At 33.0% G+C, this 23,746-nt stretch overlaps 1 protein-coding gene across 1 annotated transcript in view; it reads left to right on the forward strand.

The window, feature by feature from the left end:
• Positions 1 to 23,746, forward strand: part of khdrbs3 (KH domain containing, RNA binding, signal transduction associated 3) — a 274,142-nt gene that overhangs the window by 249,380 nt on the left and 1,016 nt on the right. The window contains 1 exon segment of the mRNA XM_061882635.1: positions 16,105 to 16,157. Within this exon segment, the coding sequence (XP_061738619.1) occupies positions 16,105 to 16,157 (53 nt within the window).

The following is a 23,746-nucleotide window of genomic DNA, read 5'->3' on the forward strand; positions in this document are numbered from 1 at the left end:
TGCACAACAAATGTTGCAATATACACAACAAATGTTGCAATATGCACAACAAATGTTGCAATATGCACAACAAATGTTGCAATATACACAACAAATGTTGCAATATACACAACAAATGTTGCAATATGCACAACAAATGTTGCAATATGCACAACAAATGTTGCAATATGCACAACAAATGTTGCAATATGCACAACAAATGTTGTAATATGCACAACAAATGTTGCAATATACACAACAAATGTTGCAATATGCACAACAAATGTTGCAATATGCACAACAAATGTTGCAATATGCACAACAAATGTTGCAATATGCACAACAAATGTTGCAATATGCACAACAAATGTTGCAATATGCACAACAAATGTTGCAATATGCACAACAAATGTTGCAATATGCACAACAAATGTTGCAATATGCACAACAAATGTTGCAATATACACAACAAATGTTGCAATATGCACAACAAATGTGGCAATATACACAACAAATGTTGCAATATGCACAACAAGCACTTGGCTGGAGGCCACTTTTCTTGCTGATGATCAAACATACTCTTCATCCTGGGAACATGAGAGCAGATCAAATATTTCACATTTACATGATCGGTTGTTTAGTTTTTTTCAATATTTTATTTGAAAATACATGTTTTATTTGAAAAGTCCTCAAATATGTACAATACAACCAAATGATTGTAAGATTTTTACCAAAAGTTTTATTTTTATTATAAAACTTTTGTTTTTGGGGGGAAAAAATCATAAATTTTTTTTTACCTTTTTTGACTGTACTTAAATGTATGATGGACTGTTTACATTATTCACATGTGAATAATGCTGTATAATAGACTGTATTTATACTATTCACCTGTAAATAATGTTGTATAATAGACTATTTATATTATTCCCATGTGAATAATGCTGAATAATAGACTTTATTTATGTTATTCACATGTGAATAATGCTGTATAATGGACTGTATTTTTATTATTCACATGTGAATAATGCTTTATAATAGACTGTATTTATGTTATTCACGTGTGAATAATGTTGTATAATAGACTGTATTTATATTATTCACATGTGAATAATGTTGTATAATAGACTGTATTTATATTATTCACATGTGAACAATGCTGTATAATAGACTGTATTTATACTATTCATATGTGAATAATACTGTATAATAGACTGTATTTATATTATTCACATGTGAATAATCCTGTATAATACACTGTATTTATATTATTTACATGAATAATGCTGTATAATAGACTGTATTTATGTTATTCACATGTAAACAATGCTGTATAATAGACTGTATTTATATTATTCACATGTGAATAATGTTGTATAATAGACTGTATTTATATTATTCACATGTGAATAATGCTGTATAATAGACTGTATTTGTTATTCACATGTAAACAATGCTGTATAATAGACTGTATTTATATTATTCACCTGTAAATAATGTTGTATAATAGACTATTTATATTATTCACATGTGAATAATGTATAATAGACTGTATTTATATTATTCACATGTGAATAATGCTGTATGATAGACTGTATTTGTTCACAAATGTGAACAATGTTGTATAATAGACTGTATTTATATTATTCACATGTGAATAATGCTGTATAATAGACTGTATTTATGTTATTCACATGTAAACAATGCTGTATAATAGACTGTATTTATATTATTCACATGTGAATAATGTTGTATAATAGACTGTATTTATATTATTCACATGTGAATAATGTATAATAGACTATTTATATTATTCACATGTGAATAATGCTGTATGATAGACTGTATTTGTTCACAAATGTGAACAATGTTGAATAATAGACTGTATTTATATCATTCACATGTGAATAATGCTGTATAATAGACAGTATTTATATTATTCACATGTGAATAATGTTGTATAATAGACTGTATTTATTTATTTACATGTGAATAATGTATGATAGACTGTATTTGTTCACAAATGTGAACAATGTTGTATAATAGACTGTATTTATGTTATTCACATGTGAATAATGTTGTATAATAGACTGTATTTATGTTATTCACATGTGAATAATGTTGTATAATAGACTATTTATATTATTCACATGTGAATAATGTATAATAAACTGTATTTATTTTATTCACATGTGAATAATGCTGTATAATAGACTGTGCATTTTTACTAAATTGAAAATGCACGGATTTTATGTACTGATACTGACTCGTTAAAAATATCTCCATAAAATCAAAAATACAAATATCCAAATGAAACAACATGTTTTAACAATTTAGCAAGCCACATTATGAATGTATAATTGAAGTCAATTATAACATTTGATACATCCAGCCAAAAATATTTCAACAGTTTAGGGAGGCTATTCACCAAAAAAAAACGATATTAGTAGAAAATGTACATGTTTGGAAGCTATAAAAATAAATGCATCCCAATGAAAAAATTGTTTGAAAATTTTAGTAAAAATTTTGAAAAAAATTATAGAAAATGCACATTTGGTAGTTTTTTCGGTAGATAAACGGGAGATAAAAATCCAATTCCAACATTTTTATAATAATAAAACATAGAGCAACAAAATAAATATTTGCACAGTTTCAGGTATTAAAAGGGATTATTTCAAATACAGGTATTGTTGGATTGTTTTGTTTAGGTATCTTATCTGTTTTTTTGTTTTTAAAAAAATCATAAGTTTGTATACTTTTTTTTAATGTTTTCATTTTAAATTTTTTTGCATTTTTACTAAATTGAAATCGCACAGATTTTATGTAATGATCTGTTCTAAATATCAATTATAACATTTGATGCATCCAGCAAAAAATATTTAACAGTTTACTGAGGTTATTCACAAAAAAAAGTTTTATTATTAGAAAATGTACATGTGTGGAAGATATATAAATAAATACATCCAAATGGAAAAAATCGTTTTAACAATTTAGTAAAAATATTGAAAAAAATAATAGAGAATGCCAATTTGGGAGTTGTTTTTTTTTCGATAGATAAATAGGAGATAAAAATCAAATTCTAACATTTTTATAATAAAAACAAAACATAAGAGCAACAAAATAAATATTCGCTGACAGTTTCAGGTATTAAAAGGTATTAGTTCAAATACAGGTATTGTTATATTATTTTATTTACATATTTATTTGTTTATTCATAAAATATTCATACCTTTATAATGTTTCCATTTTACATTTTTTTGCATTTTTACTAAACTGAAAATGCACAGATTTTTTGTTTTAAATATCAATTATAACATTTGATACATCCAGCCAAAAATATTTTAACAGTTTAGGGAGGCTATTCACCCAAAAAATATTAGTAGAAAATATACACTTTTGGAGGCTATATAAATAAATACATCTAAATGAAAAATATGTTTTAAAAATTTAGTAAAAATATTGAAAAAAAAAAATAGAAAATGCATGGGAGTTTTTTTCCCCGATAAAAAAAACGGGAGATAAAAATCAAATTCTAACATTTTTATAATAGAAATAAAACATAACAGCAACAAAATAAATATTTGCACAGTTGGCTCTGCTGAAAGTTTCAGGTATTAAAAGGTATTATTTCAAATACAGGTATTGTTATATTATTGTATTTACATATCTTATCTATTTGTTTAATCATAAAATATTTATACCTTTATAATGTTTCCATTTTACATTTTTTTGCATTTTTACTAAATTGAAAATGCACAGATTTTATGTAGTGATCGATTTTAAATATCTACATAATCTACATAAACTCAAACGTACAAATATCCAAATAAATGATACGTTTTAACAATTTATCAAGACTAGCCGCGAAAAAAATCAGTAAAAAAATCCATCCATCCATCCATTTTCTACCGCTTATTCACTTTTGGGGTCGCTGGCGCCTATCTCAGCTACAATCGGGTGGAAGGCAGGGTACACCCTGGACATGTCGTCACCTCATCGCAGGGCCCAGTAAAAATATGTAAATGTAAAAAAAAAAAAAGGAAAAACTGAATATTTGAAGTCAATTACACATTTGTTTACAGTTAGCCGTGCTAGCTTTTGTTAGCGATGAGCTATTGTATCCTCCTACAGTGTTTAGTGAAGCATGTTTAGCTATTCCTCGTCCTCCAGAGATACTTGTAAGAAATGTACTTTGTCGCCATGGAGGCCAGGATTAGTGATTTAGAAGTAGCTAAAACACTGTGAATGGACGTTAGCCGCTAGCCAGATCTTAGAGCAGCTCCTCCTGAAGGTGATTCAGAGTTATAACTTCACCCTTATCTTTACTTTTTACACCAAAATGCTTCCATTCTCCCTTTTCTGTCTCCACACTGTGTCTGCTTGGAAGTACTCTGTGCGCGTGCAATGCCGAACATGCTCCACTGCTTGTAAAACCATGACGTCATGGCATTCCCCGGTAATTGGGACGGCGTGGCGCAGTGGAAGAGTGGCTGTGCGCAACCCGAGGGTCACTGGTTCAAATCCCACCTAGAACCAACCTCGTCACGTCCGTTGTGTCCTGAGCAAGACACTTCACCCTTGCTCCTGATGGGTGCTGGTTGGCGCCTTGCATGGCAGCTCCCTCCATCAGTGTGTGAATGGGTAAATGTGGAAGTAGTGTCAAAGCGCTTTGAGTACCTTGAAGGTAGAAAAGCGCTATACAAGTACAACCCATTTATCATTTATTTACTTTTCAAACCGAGTTGTGAACGACTCTTGCCGTCGTCGCTCGGGTTCAATGGGCCACCCAGGAAAAGACATGCTTGAGTAGGTTTGACTCTTGTTTATTCTTTCAATAAACTTCAATTCCGGTCGGGTCGCTTTTCAGCCGGCCGCGTCTCCGTCTCTCGTGTGCTTTTCGGCGCTCTTGCTCTTCAGTCGCTGCTACAGGTTCTCCAACTCCTTCTGCCCTGATCGCTCCTCCTTCTCCCCTTTTATACACTGCGAGGAGATATGTTGATTGTCTCGCACCTGATCTCGCTCGTAGCGTCGCTCTCCGCTCGGTCATGGTCTCCCCCTCCTTGCCGCCATCTTGGGCCGGGCTACAGGGTTCCCTGCCCCGCTGCTTCTCCACAAGAATATAGGACCGTTTTTGATTTATTAGTACTGCCATACTATACTAGTACCAACTAAAGATTTGAGTGGAATGTTGTTTGCCAACTCCCTGAAAAAAAAAAATATGACGACATTGTTTTGGGCCGTTTTTCTTCTTGTGAGAGGAGTTTTATGTTCTGTAAAAATGTTGTTTCAATACATGACGGGGACAGCCCTACTAAATATGGACAAAGTCTATTCCCGTCTTTAAGGTTGGCTTTTCTCTGAAGTTTTTTACAAGCCCTTGATAGCTGAACATTTACGGTGTGCATAAATGTCACCCGGACCTCGGGGAATCGAAGCCCGCCGCCATTTGTTGGAGCGGCGACGACAACTTTAAGACGTCATGAGCATAAAAAGCCCTTTTTTAATGCAGTTTGGCATCAAATAAAATACTATAAAGCTGATTTTGTGAAGAGAAATGAGGTCAATGAAGATGATTATAAAGTTGTCACTTCTATTCATGGACGGAAGTCGAGGCTGTTTTTTTTTTTTTTTTTAGCTCAACTTCTGAGTAAGGATGCTTCAAAAAAGGAAAGATTAAAAGAATAAAAAAAATTTTTTTTTTTAAAGCTGGCAGCCTCCCAACATTTGAAGATGCTGTTTTTTCCTCGCAACATGAGCGCTGACAAATAAACGGGGCGGCATAGCTCGGTTGGTAGAGTGGCCGTGCCAGCAACTTGAGGGTTGCAGGTTCGATTTCCGCTTCCGCCATCCTAGTCACTGCCGTTGTGTCCTTGGGCAAGACACTTTACCCACCCGCTCCCAGTGCCACCCACACTGCTTTAAATGTAACTCAGATATTGGGTTTCACTATGTAAAGCGCTTTGAGTCACTCGAGAAAAGCGCTATATAAATATAATTCAATTCAATGTTGCGTTCTTACAATTCCAAACATCCCAAGAATGTGCGCTGACATTTACAGACTGTAAGGCAGGGGTCACCGAGGTTTTGAAAGCAATAGCTACTTCTTGGCTACTGATTCATGCAAAGGGCTACCAGTTTGATACACACTTCAATAAATTGCCAGAAATAGCCAATTTGCTCAATTTACCTTTAATAAATAAATATATATATATATATATATATATATATATATATATAAACGGGTATTTATGTCCGTCATTCCGTCGTTCATTTTTTTCCCTTTTACGGAAGGTTTTTTTGTGGAGAATAAATGATGAAAAAAACACTTAATTGAACAGTTTAAAAGAGGAGAAAACACGAAAAAAAGTAAAATTAAATTTTGAAACATACTTTATCTTCAATTTCGATACTTTAAAATTCAAAATTCAACCCCAAAAAATTAATGTATGTATGTATATATATATATAGACAAACATACATATATACATACATATACATGTACATATGCATGTATATGTATTTATGTATATATATATGTATATATAAATATATATACAAATATACATACATACATATATGTATACATATGTATGTATATATATATATATATATATATATATATATGTATGTATGTATGTATACATATATGCATGTATATAAACACACACACACACACACACACACACACACACACACACACATATATATATATATACAAAATATTTATTAAAAAAACGGGTATTTCTGTCCGTCATCCCGTCGTAAATTTTTTTTCCTTTTACGGAAGGTTTTTTTGTGGAGAATAAATTATGAAAAAAACACTTAATTGAACGGTTTAGAAGAGGAGAAAACACAAAAAAAATGAAAATTAAATTTTGAAACATACTTTATCTTCAATTTCGACACTTTAAAATTCAAAATTCAACCAAAAAAAATTAATGTATGTATGTATATATATATATATAGACAAACATACATATATACATACATATACATGTATATATGCATGTATATGTATATGTATTTATGTATATATGTATGTATATACAAATATACATACATACATATATGTATACATATGTATGTATACATATATGTATATATATATATATATGTATGTATATAAACACACACACACACACACACACATATATATACAGTATATATATATATATATATATATATATATATATATATATATAAATACACAAAATATTGATTAAAAAAACGGGTATTTCTGTCCGTCATTCCGTCGTGTATTTTTTTTACTTTTACGGAAGTTTTTTTTGTAGAGAATAAATGATGAAAAAAACACTTAATTGAACGGTTTAAAAGAGGAGAAAACACGAAAAAAAAGAAAATTAAATTTTGAAACATACTTTATCTTGAATTTCGACACTTTAAAATTCGAAATTCAACCGAAAAAAATGTATGTATGTATATGTATATATATAGACAAACATACATATATACATATATATACATGTATATATGCATGTATATATGCACGTATATGTATATGTTTTTATGTATATATGTATGTATATATAAATATATATACATATATACATACATACATATATGTATACATATGTATATATATATATATATATATATATATATATATATATGTATGTATGTATGTATACATATATGCATGTATATAAACACACACGCACACACACACACACACATATAAATATATATATATATATATATATATTTATATTTATAATATTTATTAAAAAACGGGTGTTTCTGTCTGTCATTCCGTCGTACATTTTTTTTACTTCTACGGAAGGTTTTTTTTTAGAGAATAAATGATGAAAAAAACACTTAATTGAACGGTTTAAATGAGGAGAAAACACGAAAAAAAATGAAAAATAAATTTTGAAACATAGTTTATCTTCAACTTCGACTCTTTAAAATTCCAAATTAAACCGAAAAAAAATGAAGAGAAAAACTAGCTAATTTGAATCTTTTTGAAAAAAATTTAAAAAAAGAATTTATGGAACATCATTAGTAACATCAAGATTAATTTTAGAATTTTGATGACATGTTTTAAATAGGTTAAAATCCAATCTGCACTTTGTTAGAATATATAACAAATTGGACCAAGCTATATTTCTGACAAAGACAAATCATTATTTCTTCTAGATTTTCCAGATCAAAAATTTTAAAAGAAATTCAAAAGACTTTGAAATAAGATTTAAATTTGATTCTACAGATTTTCTAGATTTGCCAGAATAATTTTGGGGAATTTTAATCATAAATTTAAAGAAATATTTCACAAATATTTTTCGTCGAAAAAACAGAAGCTAAAATGAAGAATTAAATTAAAATATATTCATATATTCTTTACAATAAAAAGAAAATTTTTACTTGAACATTGATTTAAATTGTCAGGAAAGAAGAGGAAGGAATTTAAAAAGTAAAAAGTTATATGTGTCTAAAAATCCTCAAATCATTTTTAAGGTTGTATTTTTTCTCTAAAATTGTCTTTCTGAAAGTTATAAGAAGCAAAGTAAAGAAATAAATGAATTTATTCAAACAAGTGAAGACCAAGTCTTTAAAATATTTTCTCGGATTTTCAAATTCCATTTGAGTTTTGTCTCTATTAGAATTAAAAAATCTCGAGCAAAGTGAGACCAGCTTGCTAGTAAATAAATACAATTTAAAAAATTTGAGTCAGCTCACTGGTAAGTGCTGCTATTTGAGCTATTTTTAGAACAGGCCAGCGGGCGACTCATCTGGTCCTTACGGGCGACCTGGTGTTGGTGACCCCTGCTTTAAAAGAATGCATTCTTCTGTCATTCACTTGGAAAAAAAGGATGAGCTCTCAAGGCATGGCTGTCAAAGTTGCTTCTGTTGGGGCCACATTGCTCTCCAGGGGCCGCTTGTTACAGTGAATATATATGAATGTTATTGTTGTATGATCTCATGATATTATTACACCATTCCATATGCACCCCCTTGTTTTCTTCTGTACAATCTGATGGATCATGTACTTGTTGAAATCTGGGGGAAAAAACTAAACGTTTTACTCTCACAAAAAATGCTTGAAATATGTGTTAATATAGGGGTGTCCAAACTTTTTCACCAAGGACCGCTTCCTAAAAAGTTGATTGTGGAGGCCATTTTGTACTATTTTAGTAAAATATATATATTTATATATGTGCCTGAATGTGTATATATATATGTATGTGTCTGTATATATATATATATATATGTGTGTGTGTGTGTGTGTGTGTGTGTGTGTGTGTGTGTGTGTGTGTGTGTGTGTGTGCGTATATATATATACATATATGTATATATATATACATATATGTGTGTGTGTGTGTATATGTATGTACATACATATATGTATACATATGTGTGTTTGTGTGTATATATACATATATGTATATATATACATATATATATGTGTGTGTGTATATATGTATGTACATATTTATATATATAAATATTTATATATGTATCTATGTATATATATATATATATATATTTATATGTATATATATATATTTATATATGTATATATGCATGTGTATGTATGTATATGTGTATTTATAGGTGTATGTACATATATACATACATACATACATATATATGTATACATATGTATATATATGTATGTATGTATATATACATGTGTGTATATATATATACATGCATGTATATGTATATAAACACACACACGTATATACAGTATATACATATATATATATATATATATATATATATATATATATATAATATACATATATATTAGGGCTGCGAATCTTTGGGTGTCCCACGATTCGATTCAATATTGATTCTTTGGGTCACGATTCGATAATATATTTTTTTTATTTTTTTTATTCGATTCTCGATTCAAAAACAATATTTTTCCGATTCAAAAGGATTCTGTATTCATTCAATACATAGATTTCAGCAGGATCTACCCCAGTCTGCTGACATGCTAGCAGAGTAGTAGATTTAAAAAAAGCTTTTATAACTGTATTGGACAATGTTTTATCAACTGATTGCAATAATGTAAATTAGTTTTAACTATTAAAGGAAGCAAAAATATGACTTATTTTATCTTTGTGAAAACATTGGACACAGTGTGTTGTCAAGCTTATGAGATGCCATGCAAGTGTAAGCCACTGTGACAATATTGTTCTTTTTTATTATTATTTGTCAATGAGGGATTTTTAATCACTGCTATGCTGAAATTATAACTAATATTGATACTGTTGATAATATTCATTTTTGTTTCACTACTTTTGGTTTGTTCTGTGTGGTGTTTGTGTCTCCTCTCAATTGCTCTGTTTATTGCAGTTCTAAATGTTGCTGGCTCAGGTTCGGTTTTGGAATTGGATTGCATTGTTATGGTATTGCTGTGTAGTGGTTTGTTGGATTGATAAAAAAAAATAATCGATTTTTAAAAAATGAGAATCGATTCTGAATCGCACAACGTATTCGATGTGATTCGTGTTTGAATCGATTTTCCCCCACACCCCTAATATATATATATATATATAATATATATATGTCTTCATTGGATTATCCAGAGACGATACCGTGGTAGAGCGCAATATGCATGTGTGGGAAAAATCACAAGACTACTTGATCAGTGGCGCAGTGGTAGAGTGGTCGTGCGTAACCCGAGGGTCCCTGGTTCAATCCCTACCTAGTACCAACCTCGTCATGCCCGTTGTGTCCTGAGCAAGACACTTCACCCTTGCTCCTGATGGGTGCTGGTTAGCGCCTTGCATGGCAGCTCCCTCCATCAGTGTGTGAATGTGTGTGTGAATGGGTAAATGTGGAAGTAGTGTCAAAGCGCTTTGAGTACCTTGAAGGTAGAAAAGCGCTATACAAGTACAACCCATTTATTTATTATCTCTACAGAACTGTTTCATGAGGGGTTCTGTAGAGATGTAGTTTTGTGATTTTTCCCACACATACATACATATATATATATATATATGCGATGAGGTGGCGACTTGTCCAGGGTGTACCCCGCCTTCCGCCCGATTGTAGCTGAGATAGGCGCCAGCACCCCCCGCGACCCCGAAAGGGAATAAGCGGTAGAAAATGGATGGATGGATGGATATATATATATATATATATATATATATATATATATATATATGTACATACACAAACACACACATTTTTTTCAAGTTCTTATGCTAAAAATAGATTCAAATTTTTGACTTTTGTGTTCATATTTCATTTATACTATATATATATATATATATATATATATATATATATATATACAAAATGTTTCATATAGAATAATCCAAAAAGCTACTATGATCTACAATAGTTCAGCTGTGGCATTAAAATAATAAGAAAAAGACAATTATTTGTCATATTTTATTAGGTTTTACTTTATTTAATTTCATTTTTTTTTTTGTTTTTTTTAGAATGCGCGAAAGTACTTCTCTTACTGAGAAAATAATATATTTTAATATTTAAATATTAGTTGTGGCATTTAAAAATAAATATCACATGTTCATCATTTATTAAATCGTGGATCCTAAAAGCGCCTCAGTAAAATATTTCCCTGCCAACCTGCGCTGTGTACAAATACTTCTCCACCACCACGTCTTCCAAAATGGACGTTTTCCGCTGCGAAAGGCGAGAACAAAGCAAAAGTGAAAGCAATTTTCTTTGTGCAGAACTCGCCTTCAGTGCAGTCACACCAAGTTTAAAATAAACTTATTCGTTACTTCCAATCTGTCACTTCAGCGCCCTGAGCGGCCGCCCAGGTGCTTTCAGATCTCTAATCCGGGCTGGAGTTGACACACACACACACACACACACACACACACACACACACACACACACACACACACACACACAAACACGCGTAGATGACAGGCAGGCGACAAGGACCCAGCTGTGACGGCTGTTGTCGACTGGCATGCAGCCTTTTGATGAATTGCCTGCTGAACGATGGCGAAGGTTCAACTCCGCCTCGCCATCTTTTTGTTTGTCTCCAAAGACGTCTCCGTCTTCATGTTCCGTTGAGCAAGCACACATTCAGAATCAAAAATACTTAGTTAATCTCCCAGGGGGAAATTAAGATGTTCAGCACAATCCCTTTCGAGAGCAGACAAACGTTACAGGGAGACAGAACAGGATCAAACATTACAGGGAGACAGAACAGGATCAAACATTACAGGGAGACAGAACAGGATCAAACATTACAGGGAGACAGAACAGGATCAAACAATAACAGGTAGACAGAACAGGATCAAACATTACAGGGAGACAGAACAGGATCAAACATTACAGGGAGACAGAACAGGATCAAGCATTACACAGGGAGACAGAAAAGGGTCAAAAATTATAGGGAGACAGAACAGGATCAAACATTACAGGGAGATAGAACAGAATCAAACATTACAGGGACACAGAACAGGATCAAACACTTCAGGGAGACAGAATAGGATCAAACATTACAGGGAGACAGAACAGGATCAAACATTACAGGGAGACAGAACAAAATCAAACATTACAGGGAGACAGAACGGGATCAAACATTAACAGTGAGACAGAACAGGATCAAACATTACAGGGAGACAGAACAGGATCAAACATTACAGGGAGACAGAACAGGATCAAACATTAACAGAGAGACAGAACAGGATCAAACATTAACAGGGAGACAGAACAGGATCAAACATTACAGGGACACAGAACAGGATCAAACCCTTCAAGGAGACAGAATAGGATCAAACAATACAGGGAGACGGAACAGGATCAAACATTACAGGGACACAGAACAGGATCAAACACTTCAGGGAGACAGAATAGGATCAAACATTACAGGGAAACAGAACAGGATCAAACATTACAGAGAAACAGAACAGGATGAAACATGACAGGGACACAGAACAAAATCAAACATTACAGGGAGATAGAACAGGATCAAACACTACAGGGACACAGAACAGGATCAAACCTTCAAGGAGACAGAATAGGATCAAACAATACAGGGAGACGGAACAGGATCAAACATTACAGGGACACAGAACAGGATCAAACACTTCAGGGAGACAGAATAGGATCAAACATTACAGGGAGACAGAACAGGATCAAACATTAACAGGAAGACAGAACAGGGTCAAACATTACAGGGACACAGAACAGGATCAAACATTACCCAGAGAGACAGAACAGGATCAAACATTACAGAGAAACAGAACAGGATCAAACATTACAGAGAAACAGAACAGGATCAAACATTACAGAGAAACAGAACAGGATGAAACATGACAGGGACACAGAACAAAATCAAACATTACAGGGAGATAGAACAGGATCAAACATTACAGGGAGACGGAACAGGATCAAACATTACAGGGAGATAGAACAGGATCAAACATTACAGGGACACAGAACAGTGTCAAACATTACAGGGAGACAGAACAGGATCAAACCTTAACGGAGAGACAGAACAGGATCAATCATTACAGGGAGACAGAACAGGATCAAACATTAACAGAGAGACAGAACAGGATCAAACATTACAGGGAGACAGAGCAGGATCAAACATTACAGGGACACAGAACAGGATCAAACATTACAGGGAGATAGAACAGAATCAAACATTACAGAGAGACAGAACAGGATCAAACATTACAGGGACACAGAACAGGATTAAACATTACAGGGAGACAGAAGAGGATCAAACATTACAGGGAGACAGAACAGGATCAAACATTAACAGAGAGACAGAACAGGATCAAACATTACAGGGAGACAGAGCAGGATCAAACATTACAGGGACACAGAACAGGATCAAACACTTCAGGGAGACAGAATAGGATCAAACATTACAGGGAGACAGAACAGGATCAAACATTAACAGGAAGACAGAACAGGGTCAAACATTACAGGGACACAGAACAGGATCAAACATTACCCAGAGAGACAGAACAGGATCAAACATTACAGAGAAACAGAACAGGATCAAACATTACAGAGAAACAGAACAGGATGAAACATGACAGGGACACAGAACAAAATCAAACATTACAGGGAGATAGAACAGGATCAAACATTACAGGGAGACGGAACAGGATCAAACATTACAGGGAGATAGAACAGGATCAAACATTACAGGGACACAGAACAGTGTCAAACATTACAGGGAGACAGAACAGGATCAAACATTAACAGAGAGACAGAACAGGATCAAACATTAACAGAGAGACAGAACAGGATCAAACATTACAGGGAGACGGAACAGGATCAAACATTACAGGGAGATAGAACAGGATCAAACATTACAGGGAGACAGAACAGGATCAAACATTACAGGGACACAGAACAGTGTCAAACATTACAGGGAGACAGAACAGGATCAAACATTACAGGGAGACAGAACAGGATCAAACATTAACGGAGAGACAGAACAGGATCAATCATTACAGGGAGACGGAACAGGATCAAACATTACAGGGAGATAGAACAGGATCAAACATTACAGGGACACAGAACAGTGTCAAACATTACAGGGAGACAGAACAGGATCAAACATTACAGGGAGACAGAACAGGATCAAACATTAACGGAGAGACAGAACAGGATCAATCATTACAGGGAGACAGAACAGGATCAAACTTTAACAGAGACAGAACAGGATCAAACATTACAGGGAGACAGAGCAGGATCAAACATTACAGGGACACAGAACAGGATCAAACATTACAGGGAGATAGAACAGAATCAAACATTACAGAGAGACAGAACAGGATCAAACATTACAGGGACACAGAACAGGATCAAACATTACAGGGAGACAGAACAGGATCAAACATTACAGGGAGACAGAACAGGATCAAACATTAACAGAGAGACAGAACAGGATCAAACATTACAGGGAGACAGAACAGGATCAAACATTACAGGGAGACAGAACAGGATCAAACATTAACAGAGAGACAGAACAGGATCAAACATTACAGGGAGACAGAACAGGATCAAACATTACAGAGAGACAGAACAGGATCAAACATTACAGGGAGACAGAACAGGATCAAACATTACAGGGAGACAGAACAGGATCAAACATTACAGGGAGACAGAGCAGGATCAAACATTACACGCATCTCTTCCAGTCTCTGCAAATTCTGCAGTCCTATCTCTTCATCCACATCTCCTCCAGTCTCTCCAGACTCTGCAGTCCTGTCTCTTCATCCGTATCTCTTCCAGTCTCTGCATATTCTACAGTCCTGTCTCTTTATCCGCATCTCCTCCAGTCCCTCCAAACTCTGCAGTCCTGTCTCTTTATCCGCATCTCCTCCAGTCCCTCCAAACTCTGCAGTTCTGTCTCTTTATCCGCATCTCCTCCAGTCTCTCCAAACTCTGCAGTTCTGTCTCTTCATCCACATCTTCTCCAGTCTCTCCAGACTCTGCAGTCCTGTCTCTTCATCCGTATCTCTTCCAGTCTCTGCATATTCTGCAGTCCTGTCTCTTTATCCGCATCTCCTCCAGTCCCTCCAAACTCTGCAGTTCTGTCTCTTCATCCACATCTTCTCCAGTCCCTCCAGACTCTGCAGTTCTGTCTCTTCATCCACATCTTCTCCAGTCTCTCCAGACTCTGCAGTCCTGTCTCTTCATCCGTATCTCTTCCAGTCTCTGCATATTCTGCAGTCCTGTCTCTTTATCCGCATCTCCTCCAGTCCCTCCAAACTCTGCAGTTCTGTCTCTTCATCCACATCTTCTCCAGTCCCTCCAGACTCTGCAGTCCTGTCTCTTTATCCGCATCTGTTTTAGTCTCTCCCAACTCCGCAGTCCTGTTTCTTCATCCACATCTCCTCCAGTCTCTCCAAACTCTGCAGTCCTGTCTCTTCATCTACATCTCCTCCAGTCCCTCCAAATGGACTCTGGTGTGGCAGAGACCAGGCGGCTGGTGTCCGTGGCCAACGCAGATCCAGAAGTCCACAAAAACCACCGCAGAAGTCAGAACAATGGCATCTTGGGAAAATAAATAAATAAATAAAAATTACAAAAATTCCTGCCGAGTGTTGAGTTCTTACTTTTAAAACGGTTATATTGCCACCTAAAGGACTACTTTGTGATTTCATGGCCTGCAATCCTGATAAACCTTTCTTGTGTTTCCAGCTCGGACGACTATTATGAATACGGACACAGCGCCGAGTCGTACGAGTCGTATGGTAAGTTCTCAACGACACCAACCATTGGGCCAAGTGAATGTTACACGGTAGGAAGGGGATTCACGTGGCCTGACACATGAAACGTGACACTATCCACTTTAGCCGACATTTTAAAAATGTTTATTTTTTTTTTGTGGCAAGACCAACTTTGCTATGTAGAGTGGCACCTTTCCATCATTTTCAGCAGGACTGCATTGCAAAATGATTAACACCCTCCTTCCTCTTACGCGAGATCCTCCCAGGAGTGGGGCCAATGAATCCCTTCCTGGCTCCCAATCTCACAGCACACACCTACTTGACGTCACAGTCCAGTGGAATGATTCAAATCTATTATTGTCATCCTAAATCAATGATTAAGTCAGAAAATGGGGTTTTATACATTTTTGATACATTTAGTTTTTCATTACAGTTTTAACTAGTTCTTCTCCCGTGGCCGAAAAATCTTAGCTTTCGATGCTCGGCGCCATTTTTGAAGTGCGCCAACTTTTTCTATGTTACGCTAACGTTAGCATGCTGACCTTTTATGCTGGCTTTTTTTGCTAAGTTCACACGTAAAAAGCTAAAAAAATCACTGTGTCGTCATGCTAACGTACGCTAGCATTGTAGCTCATTTGATTTATTTAAATTTAAACAAGGCTTTTGATACTTTACGCCAATTTAAAATGATGCTAACTATTCCTACTGTTGTGTTACTGTTTATGTATTTAATTACTCATTGTGTAATATTTGACTATATTTACTCGTTTATTTATTCACTGCTGTGTTACAATTAGAGAACAAGCAGATGGAATAAAACTGCTGTGACACGAAAAGAGTTATTTTTCTTAGTACTCCTTTTCGGACAAACAACAGGAAATTCGTATTCGTAGAAACCTACAAATTGTGGCTGCGGACACTTGCCGCTTTCTTAGAAGTACGCTAACTGTTCCTATGTTGTCATGCTAATGTTAGCGTGCTAACGTTTTATTTTAGCTCATTTAAATCATTCAGTCTTAAACTTCATGGCTTTTCACACTTTCCACCGTGTTGCAAATAAAGTGACAGCAACAAACCAACCAACCACCAACTCGACAATAAAAATGACAAAACAAAGAGCAACATCCTGTAAGCAAGCAGAAGTGTCTCTGGTCATCAACAGTGTAAAAAAAACAGCGTAATAACGCGTTAACTATCATTTCCTTTGCCAACTTTTTAATTTTTTTTGATGCGCGATTACCGTGCACAAGTCTTAATATTGACTCTCAAATCAATACGTTGACTCTTTAATTATGATAGTGTTTATCATGAACAAGAACGGAGTGTAAAATAACTAAATTCAAGTTTAAATCAGTGTTTCTTAGTCATTGGGTCATGAGCGCCCCCCAGAGGGCCGCCAAAAATCTGTTCCTCAGCAGTGGACTGTAATCATAATTATAGTTATTATTATTGTTATTATTATTATTATTATTATTATTACTATTTTTATTATTATTTTCATTTTGTTTCTCAGCAGTGTGTATGGTCCACAGCGGAAAGTTGATTTTCAAGACAAAAAATAATTTTCAAGGTAAAATTTGATTTTCAAGACAAAAAATAATTTTCTAGACAAAAAATGATATTCAAGGTAAAAGTACATTTTCAAGACAAAAAAATTATTTTCAAGAAAAAAAATTGATTTTCATGGTAAAGTTGATTTTCAAGACAAAAAATTATATTCAAGGTAAAAAGTTGATTTTAAAGACAAAAAAATGAAATTCAAGGTAAAAATGTAATTTCAAGACAAAAAATTATTTTCAAGATAAATTGATTTTCAAGACAAAAAATATTTTCAAGGTTAAAGTGGATTTTTTCAAGACAAAAAATTATTTTCAAGGTAAAATTTGATTTTCAAAACAAAAAATGATCTTCAATATAAAATTTGATTTTCCAGACAAAAAATTATATTCAAGGTAAAAAGTTGATTTTAAAGGGGAAAACATGATTTTCAAGGTAAAAGTAAATTTTCAAGACAAAAAAATTATTTTCAAGAAAAAAAATTGATTTTCAAGGTAAAATTTGATTTTCAAGACAAAAAATAATCTTCAAGACAAAACAATGATATTCAAGGTAAAAAGTTGATTTTAAAGGGAAAAAATGATTTTCAAGGTAAAAGTAAATTTTCAAGACAAAAAAAATATTTTCAAGAAAAAAAATGGATTTTCATGGTCAAAGTAGATTTTCAAGACAAATTATTTTCAAGGTAAAAGTTGATTTTAAAGACAAAAAATGATATACTCAAGGTAAAAATGTAATTTCAAGACAAAAATAATTTTCAAGATAAAAATTAATTTTCAAGACAAAAAATATTTTCAAGGTTAAAGTGGATTTTTTCAAGGCAAAAAATTATTTTCAAGGTAAAAGTTGATTTTCAAAACAAAAAATGATCTTCAAGATAAAATTTGATTTTCAAGACAAAAAATGATATTCAAGGTAAAAAGTTTATTTTAAAGGGGAAAACATGATTTTCAAGGTAAAAGTAAATTTTCAAGACAAAAAAATTATTTTCAAGAAAAAAAATTGATTTTCAAGGTAAAAGTTGATTTTCAAGACAAAAAATGATATTCAAGGTAAAAATGTAATTTCAAGACAAAAAATTATATTCAAGATAAATTGATTTTCAAGACAAAAAATATTTTCAAGGTTAAAGTGGATTTTTTCAAGACAAAAAATGATTTTCAAGGTAAAATTTGATTTTCAAAACAAAAAATGATCTTCAATATAAAATTTGATTTTCAAGACAAAAAATGATATTCAAGGTAAAAAGTTGATTTTAAAGGGGAAAAAATGATTTTCAAGGTAAAAGTAAATTTTCAAGACAAAAAAATTATTTTCAAGAAAAAAAATTGATTTTCAGGGTAAAATTTGATTTTCAAGACAAAAAATAATTTTCAAAGGTAAATTTGATTTTCAAGACAAAAAATAATTTTCAAGACAAAAAAATTATATTCAAGGTAAAAAGTTGATTTTAACGGGAAAAAAATGATTTTCAAGGTAAAAGTAAATTTTCAAGACAAAAAAAATATTTTCAAGAAAAAAATTTGATTTTCATGGTAAAAGTTGATTTTCAAGACAAAAAATTATTTTCAAGGTAAAAGTTGATTTTGAAGACAAAAAATGATATTCAAGGTAAAAATGTAATTTCAAGACAAAAAATTATTTTCAAGATAAATTGATTTTCAAGACAAAAAATATTTTCAAGGTTAAAGTGGATTTTTTCAAGACAAAAAATTATTTTCAAGGTAAAATTTGATTTTCAAAACTTCAATATAAAATTTGATTTTCCAGACAAAAAATTATATTCAAGGTAAAAAGTTGATTTTAAAGGGGAAAACATGATTTTCAAGGTAAAAGTAAATTTTCAAGACAAAAAAATTATTTTCAAGAAAAAAAATTGATTTTCAAGGTAAAATTTGATTTTCAAGACAAAACAATGATATTCAAGGTAAAAAGTTGATTTTAAAGGGAAAAAAATTATTTTCAAGGTAAAAGTAAATTTTCAAGACAAAAAAAATATTTTCAAGAAAAAAAATGGATTTTCAAGGTAAAAGTAAATTTTCAAGACAAAAAAATTATTTTCAAGAAAAAAAATTGATTTTCAAGGTAAAATTTGATTTTCAAGACAAAACAATGATATTCAAGGTAAAAAGTTGATTTTAAAGGGAAAAAAATGATTTTCAAGGTAAAAGTAAATTTTCAAGACAAAAAAAATATTTTCAAGAAAAAAAATGGATTTTCATGGTAAAAGTAGATTTTCAAGACAAAAAAATATTTTCAAGGTAAAAGTTGATTTTAAAGACAAAAAATGATATTCAAGGTAAAAATGTAATTTCGAGACAAAAAATAATTTTCAAGATAAAAATTGATTTTCAAGACAAACAATATTTTCAACGTTAAAGTGGACTTTTTCAAGACAAAAAATGATTTTCAAGGTAAAAGTTGATTTTGAAAAAAAAAAATGATCTTCAAGATAAAATTTGATTTTCAAGACAAAAAATTATATTCAAGGTAAAAAGTTGATTTTAAAGGGGGAAAAATAATTTTCAAGGTAAAAGTAAATTTTCAAGACAAAAAAATTATTTTCAATGTATTGAAAGTGGCACGGGTAAAAAGTGTAGAATGAAAAGTTAAAAGTGTATTTGTTGAAAGTGGCACGGGTAAAAAGGTAGAATGAAAAGTTAAAAGTGGCACGGGTAAAAGGGTAGAATGAAAGGCTAAAAGTGGCACGGGTAAAATGGTAGAATGAAGGGTTAAAAAAGTATTTGTGGAAAGTGGCACAGGTAGAAAGGTAGAATGAAAGGTTAAAAGTGGCACGGGTAAAAAGTTAGAATTAAAGGTTAAAAGTGGCACGGGTAAAATGGTAGAAGGAAAGGTTAAAAGTGGCACGGATAAAAAGTTAGAATGAAAGGTTAAAAGTGGCACAGGTAAAAAGTTCGAATGAAAGGTTAAATGTGGCACGGGTAAAAAGGTAGAATGAAAGGTTAAAAGTGTATTTGTATAAAGCGGCAGAGATAAAAAGGTAGAATGAAAAGTTAAAAGTGTATTTGTTGAAAGTGGCATGGATAAAAAGGTAGAATGAAAAGTTAAAAATGTATTGAAAGTGGCACGGGTAAAAAGTGTAGAATGAAAAGTTAAAAGTGGCACGGGTAAAAAGGTAGAATGAAAAGTTAAAAGTGGCACGGGTAAAAAGGTAGAATGAAAGGTTAAAAGTGGCACGGGTAAAAAGGTAGAATGAAAGGTTAAAAGTGGCACGGGTAGAAAGGTAGAATGAAAGGTTAAAAGTGGCACGGGTAAAAAGGTAGAATGAAAAGTTAAAAGTGGCACAGGTAAAAAGTGTAGAATGAAAGGTTAAAAGTGGCACGGGTAAAAAGGTAGAATGAAAGGTTAAAAGTGGCACAGGTAAAAAGGTAGAATGAAGGTTAAAAGTGGCACAGGTAAAAAAATAGGATGAAAGGTTAAAAGTGGCACAGGTAAAAAGGTAGAATGAAAAGTTAAAAGTGGCACGGGTAAAAAGGTAGAATGAAAGGTTAAAAGTGGCACAGGTAAAAAGGTAGAATGAAAGGTTAAAAGTGGCATGGGTAAAAAGGTAGGATGAAAGGTTAAAAGTGGCACGGGTAAAAAGGTAGAATGAAAAGTTAAAAGTGGCACGGGTAAAAAGGTAGAATGAAAGGTTAAAAGTGGCCCGGGTAAAAAGGTAGAATGAAGGTTAAAAGTGGCACGGGTAAAAAGGTAAAATGAAAGGTTAAAAATGGCACAGGTAAAAAGGTAGAATGAAAGGTTAAAAGTGGCACAGGTAAAAAGGTAGAATGAAAGGTTAAAAGTGGCACAGGTAAAAAGGTAGAATGAAGGTTAAAAGTGGCACAGGTAAAAAGGTAGGATGAAAGGTTAAAAGTGGCACGGGTAAAAAGGTAGAATGAAAGGTTAAAAGTGGCACAGGTAAAAAGGTAGAATGAAGGTTAAAAGTGGCACAGGTAAAAAGGTAGGATGAAAGGTTAAAAGTGGCACGGGTAAAAAGGTAGAATGAAAAGTTAAAAGTGGCACGGGTAAAAAGGTAGAATGAAAGGTTAAAAGTGGCACAGGTAAAAGGGTAGAATGAAAGGTTAAAAGTGGCACGGGTATAAAGGTAGAATGAAAGGTTAAAAGTGGCCCGGGTAAAAAGGTAGAATGAAAAGTTAAAAGTGGCACAGGTAAAAAGTGTAGAATGAAAATTTAAAAGTGGCACGGGTAAAAAGGTAGAATGAAAAGTTAAAAGTGGCACGGGTAAAAAGGTAGAATGAAAGGCTAAAAGTGGCACGGGTAAAATGGTAGAATGAAGGGTTAAAAGTGTATTTGTGGAAAGTGGCACAGGTAGAAAGGTAGAATGAAAGGTTAAAAGTGGCACGGGTAAAAAGTTAGAATTAAAGGTTAAAAGTGGCACGGGTAAAATGGTAGAAGGAAAGGTTAAAAGTGGCACGGATAAAAAGTTAGAATGAAAGGTTAAAAGTGGCACAGGTAAAAAGTTCGAATGAAAGGTTAAATGTGGCACGGGTAAAAAGGTAGAATGAAAGGTTAAAAGTGTATTTGTATAAAGCGGCAGAGATAAAAAGGTAGAATGAAAAGTTAAAAGTGTATTTGTTGAAAGTGGCATGGATAAAAAGGTAGAATGAAAAGTTAAAAATGTATTGAAAGTGGCACGGGTAAAAAGTGTAGAATGAAAAGTTAAAAGTGTATTTGTTGAAAGTGGCTCGGGTAAAAAGGTAGAATGAAAGGTTAAAAGTGGCACGGGTAAAAAGGTAGAATGAAAGGTTAAAAGTGGCACGGGTAAAAAGGTAGAATGAAAGGTTAAAAGTGGCACGGGTAAAAAGGTAGAATGAAAAGTTAAAAGTGGCACAGGTAAAAAGGTAGAATGAAAGGTTAAAAGTGGCACGGGTAAAATGGTAGAATGAAAAGTTAAAAGTGGCACAGGTAAAAAGTGTAGAATGAAAATTTAAAAGTGGCACGGGTAAAAAGGTAGAATGAAAGGTTAAAAGTGGCACGGGTAAAAAGGTAGAATGAAAAGTTAAAAGTGGCACAGGTAAAAAGGTAGAATGAAAGGTTAAAAGTGGCACGGGTAAAAAGGTAGAATGAAAAGTTAAAAGTGGCACGGGTAGAAAGGTAGAATGAAAGGTTAAAAGTGGCACGGGTAAAAAGGTAGAATGAAAGGTTAAAAGTGGCATGGGTAGAAAGGTAGAATGAAAGGTTAAAAGTGGCACGGGTAAAAAGGTAGAATGAAAGGTTAAAAGTGGCATGGGTAGAAAGGTAGAATGAAAGGTTAAAAGTGGCACGGGTAAAAAGGTAGAATGAAAATTTAAAAGTGGCACGGGTAAAAAGGTAGAATGAAAGGTTAAAAGTGGCACGGGTAGAAAGGTAGAATGAAAAGTTAAAAGTGGCACGGGTAAAAAGGTAGAATGAAAGGCTGAAAGTGGCACGGGTAAAATGGTAGAATGAAGGGTTAAAAGTGTATTTATGGAAAGTGGCACAGGTAGAAAGGTAGAATGAAAGGTTAAAAGTGGCACGGGTAAAAAGTTAGAATTAAAGGTTAAAAGTGGCACGGGTAAAATGGTAGAAGGAAAGGTTAAAAGTGGCACGGATAAAAAGTTAGAATGAAAGGTTAAAAGTGGCACAGGTAAAAAGTTCGAATGAAAGGTTAAATGTGGCACGGGTAAAAAGGTAGAATGAAAGGTTAAAAGTGTATTTGTATAAAGCGGCAGAGATAAAAAGGTAGAATGAAAAGTTAAAAGTGTATTTGTTGAAAGTGGCATGGATAAAAAGGTAGAATGAAAAGTTAAAAATGTATTGAAAGTGGCACGGGTAAAAAGTGTAGAATGAAAAGTTAAAAGTGTATTTGTTGAAAATGGCTCGGGTAAAAAGGTAGAATGAAAGGTTAAAAGTGGCACGGGTAAAAAGGTAGAATGAAAGGTTAAAAGTGGCACGGGTAAAAAGGTAGAATGAAAGGTTAAAAGTGGCACGGGTAAAAAGGTAGAATGAAAAGTTAAAAGTGGCACAGGTAAAAAGGTAGAATGAAAGGTTAAAAGTGGCACGGGTAAAATGGTAGA

This window comes from Nerophis ophidion, linkage group LG21 (assembly GCF_033978795.1).
Source record: "Nerophis ophidion isolate RoL-2023_Sa linkage group LG21, RoL_Noph_v1.0, whole genome shotgun sequence".
Classification (NCBI taxonomy): Eukaryota; Metazoa; Chordata; class Actinopteri; order Syngnathiformes; family Syngnathidae; genus Nerophis; species Nerophis ophidion.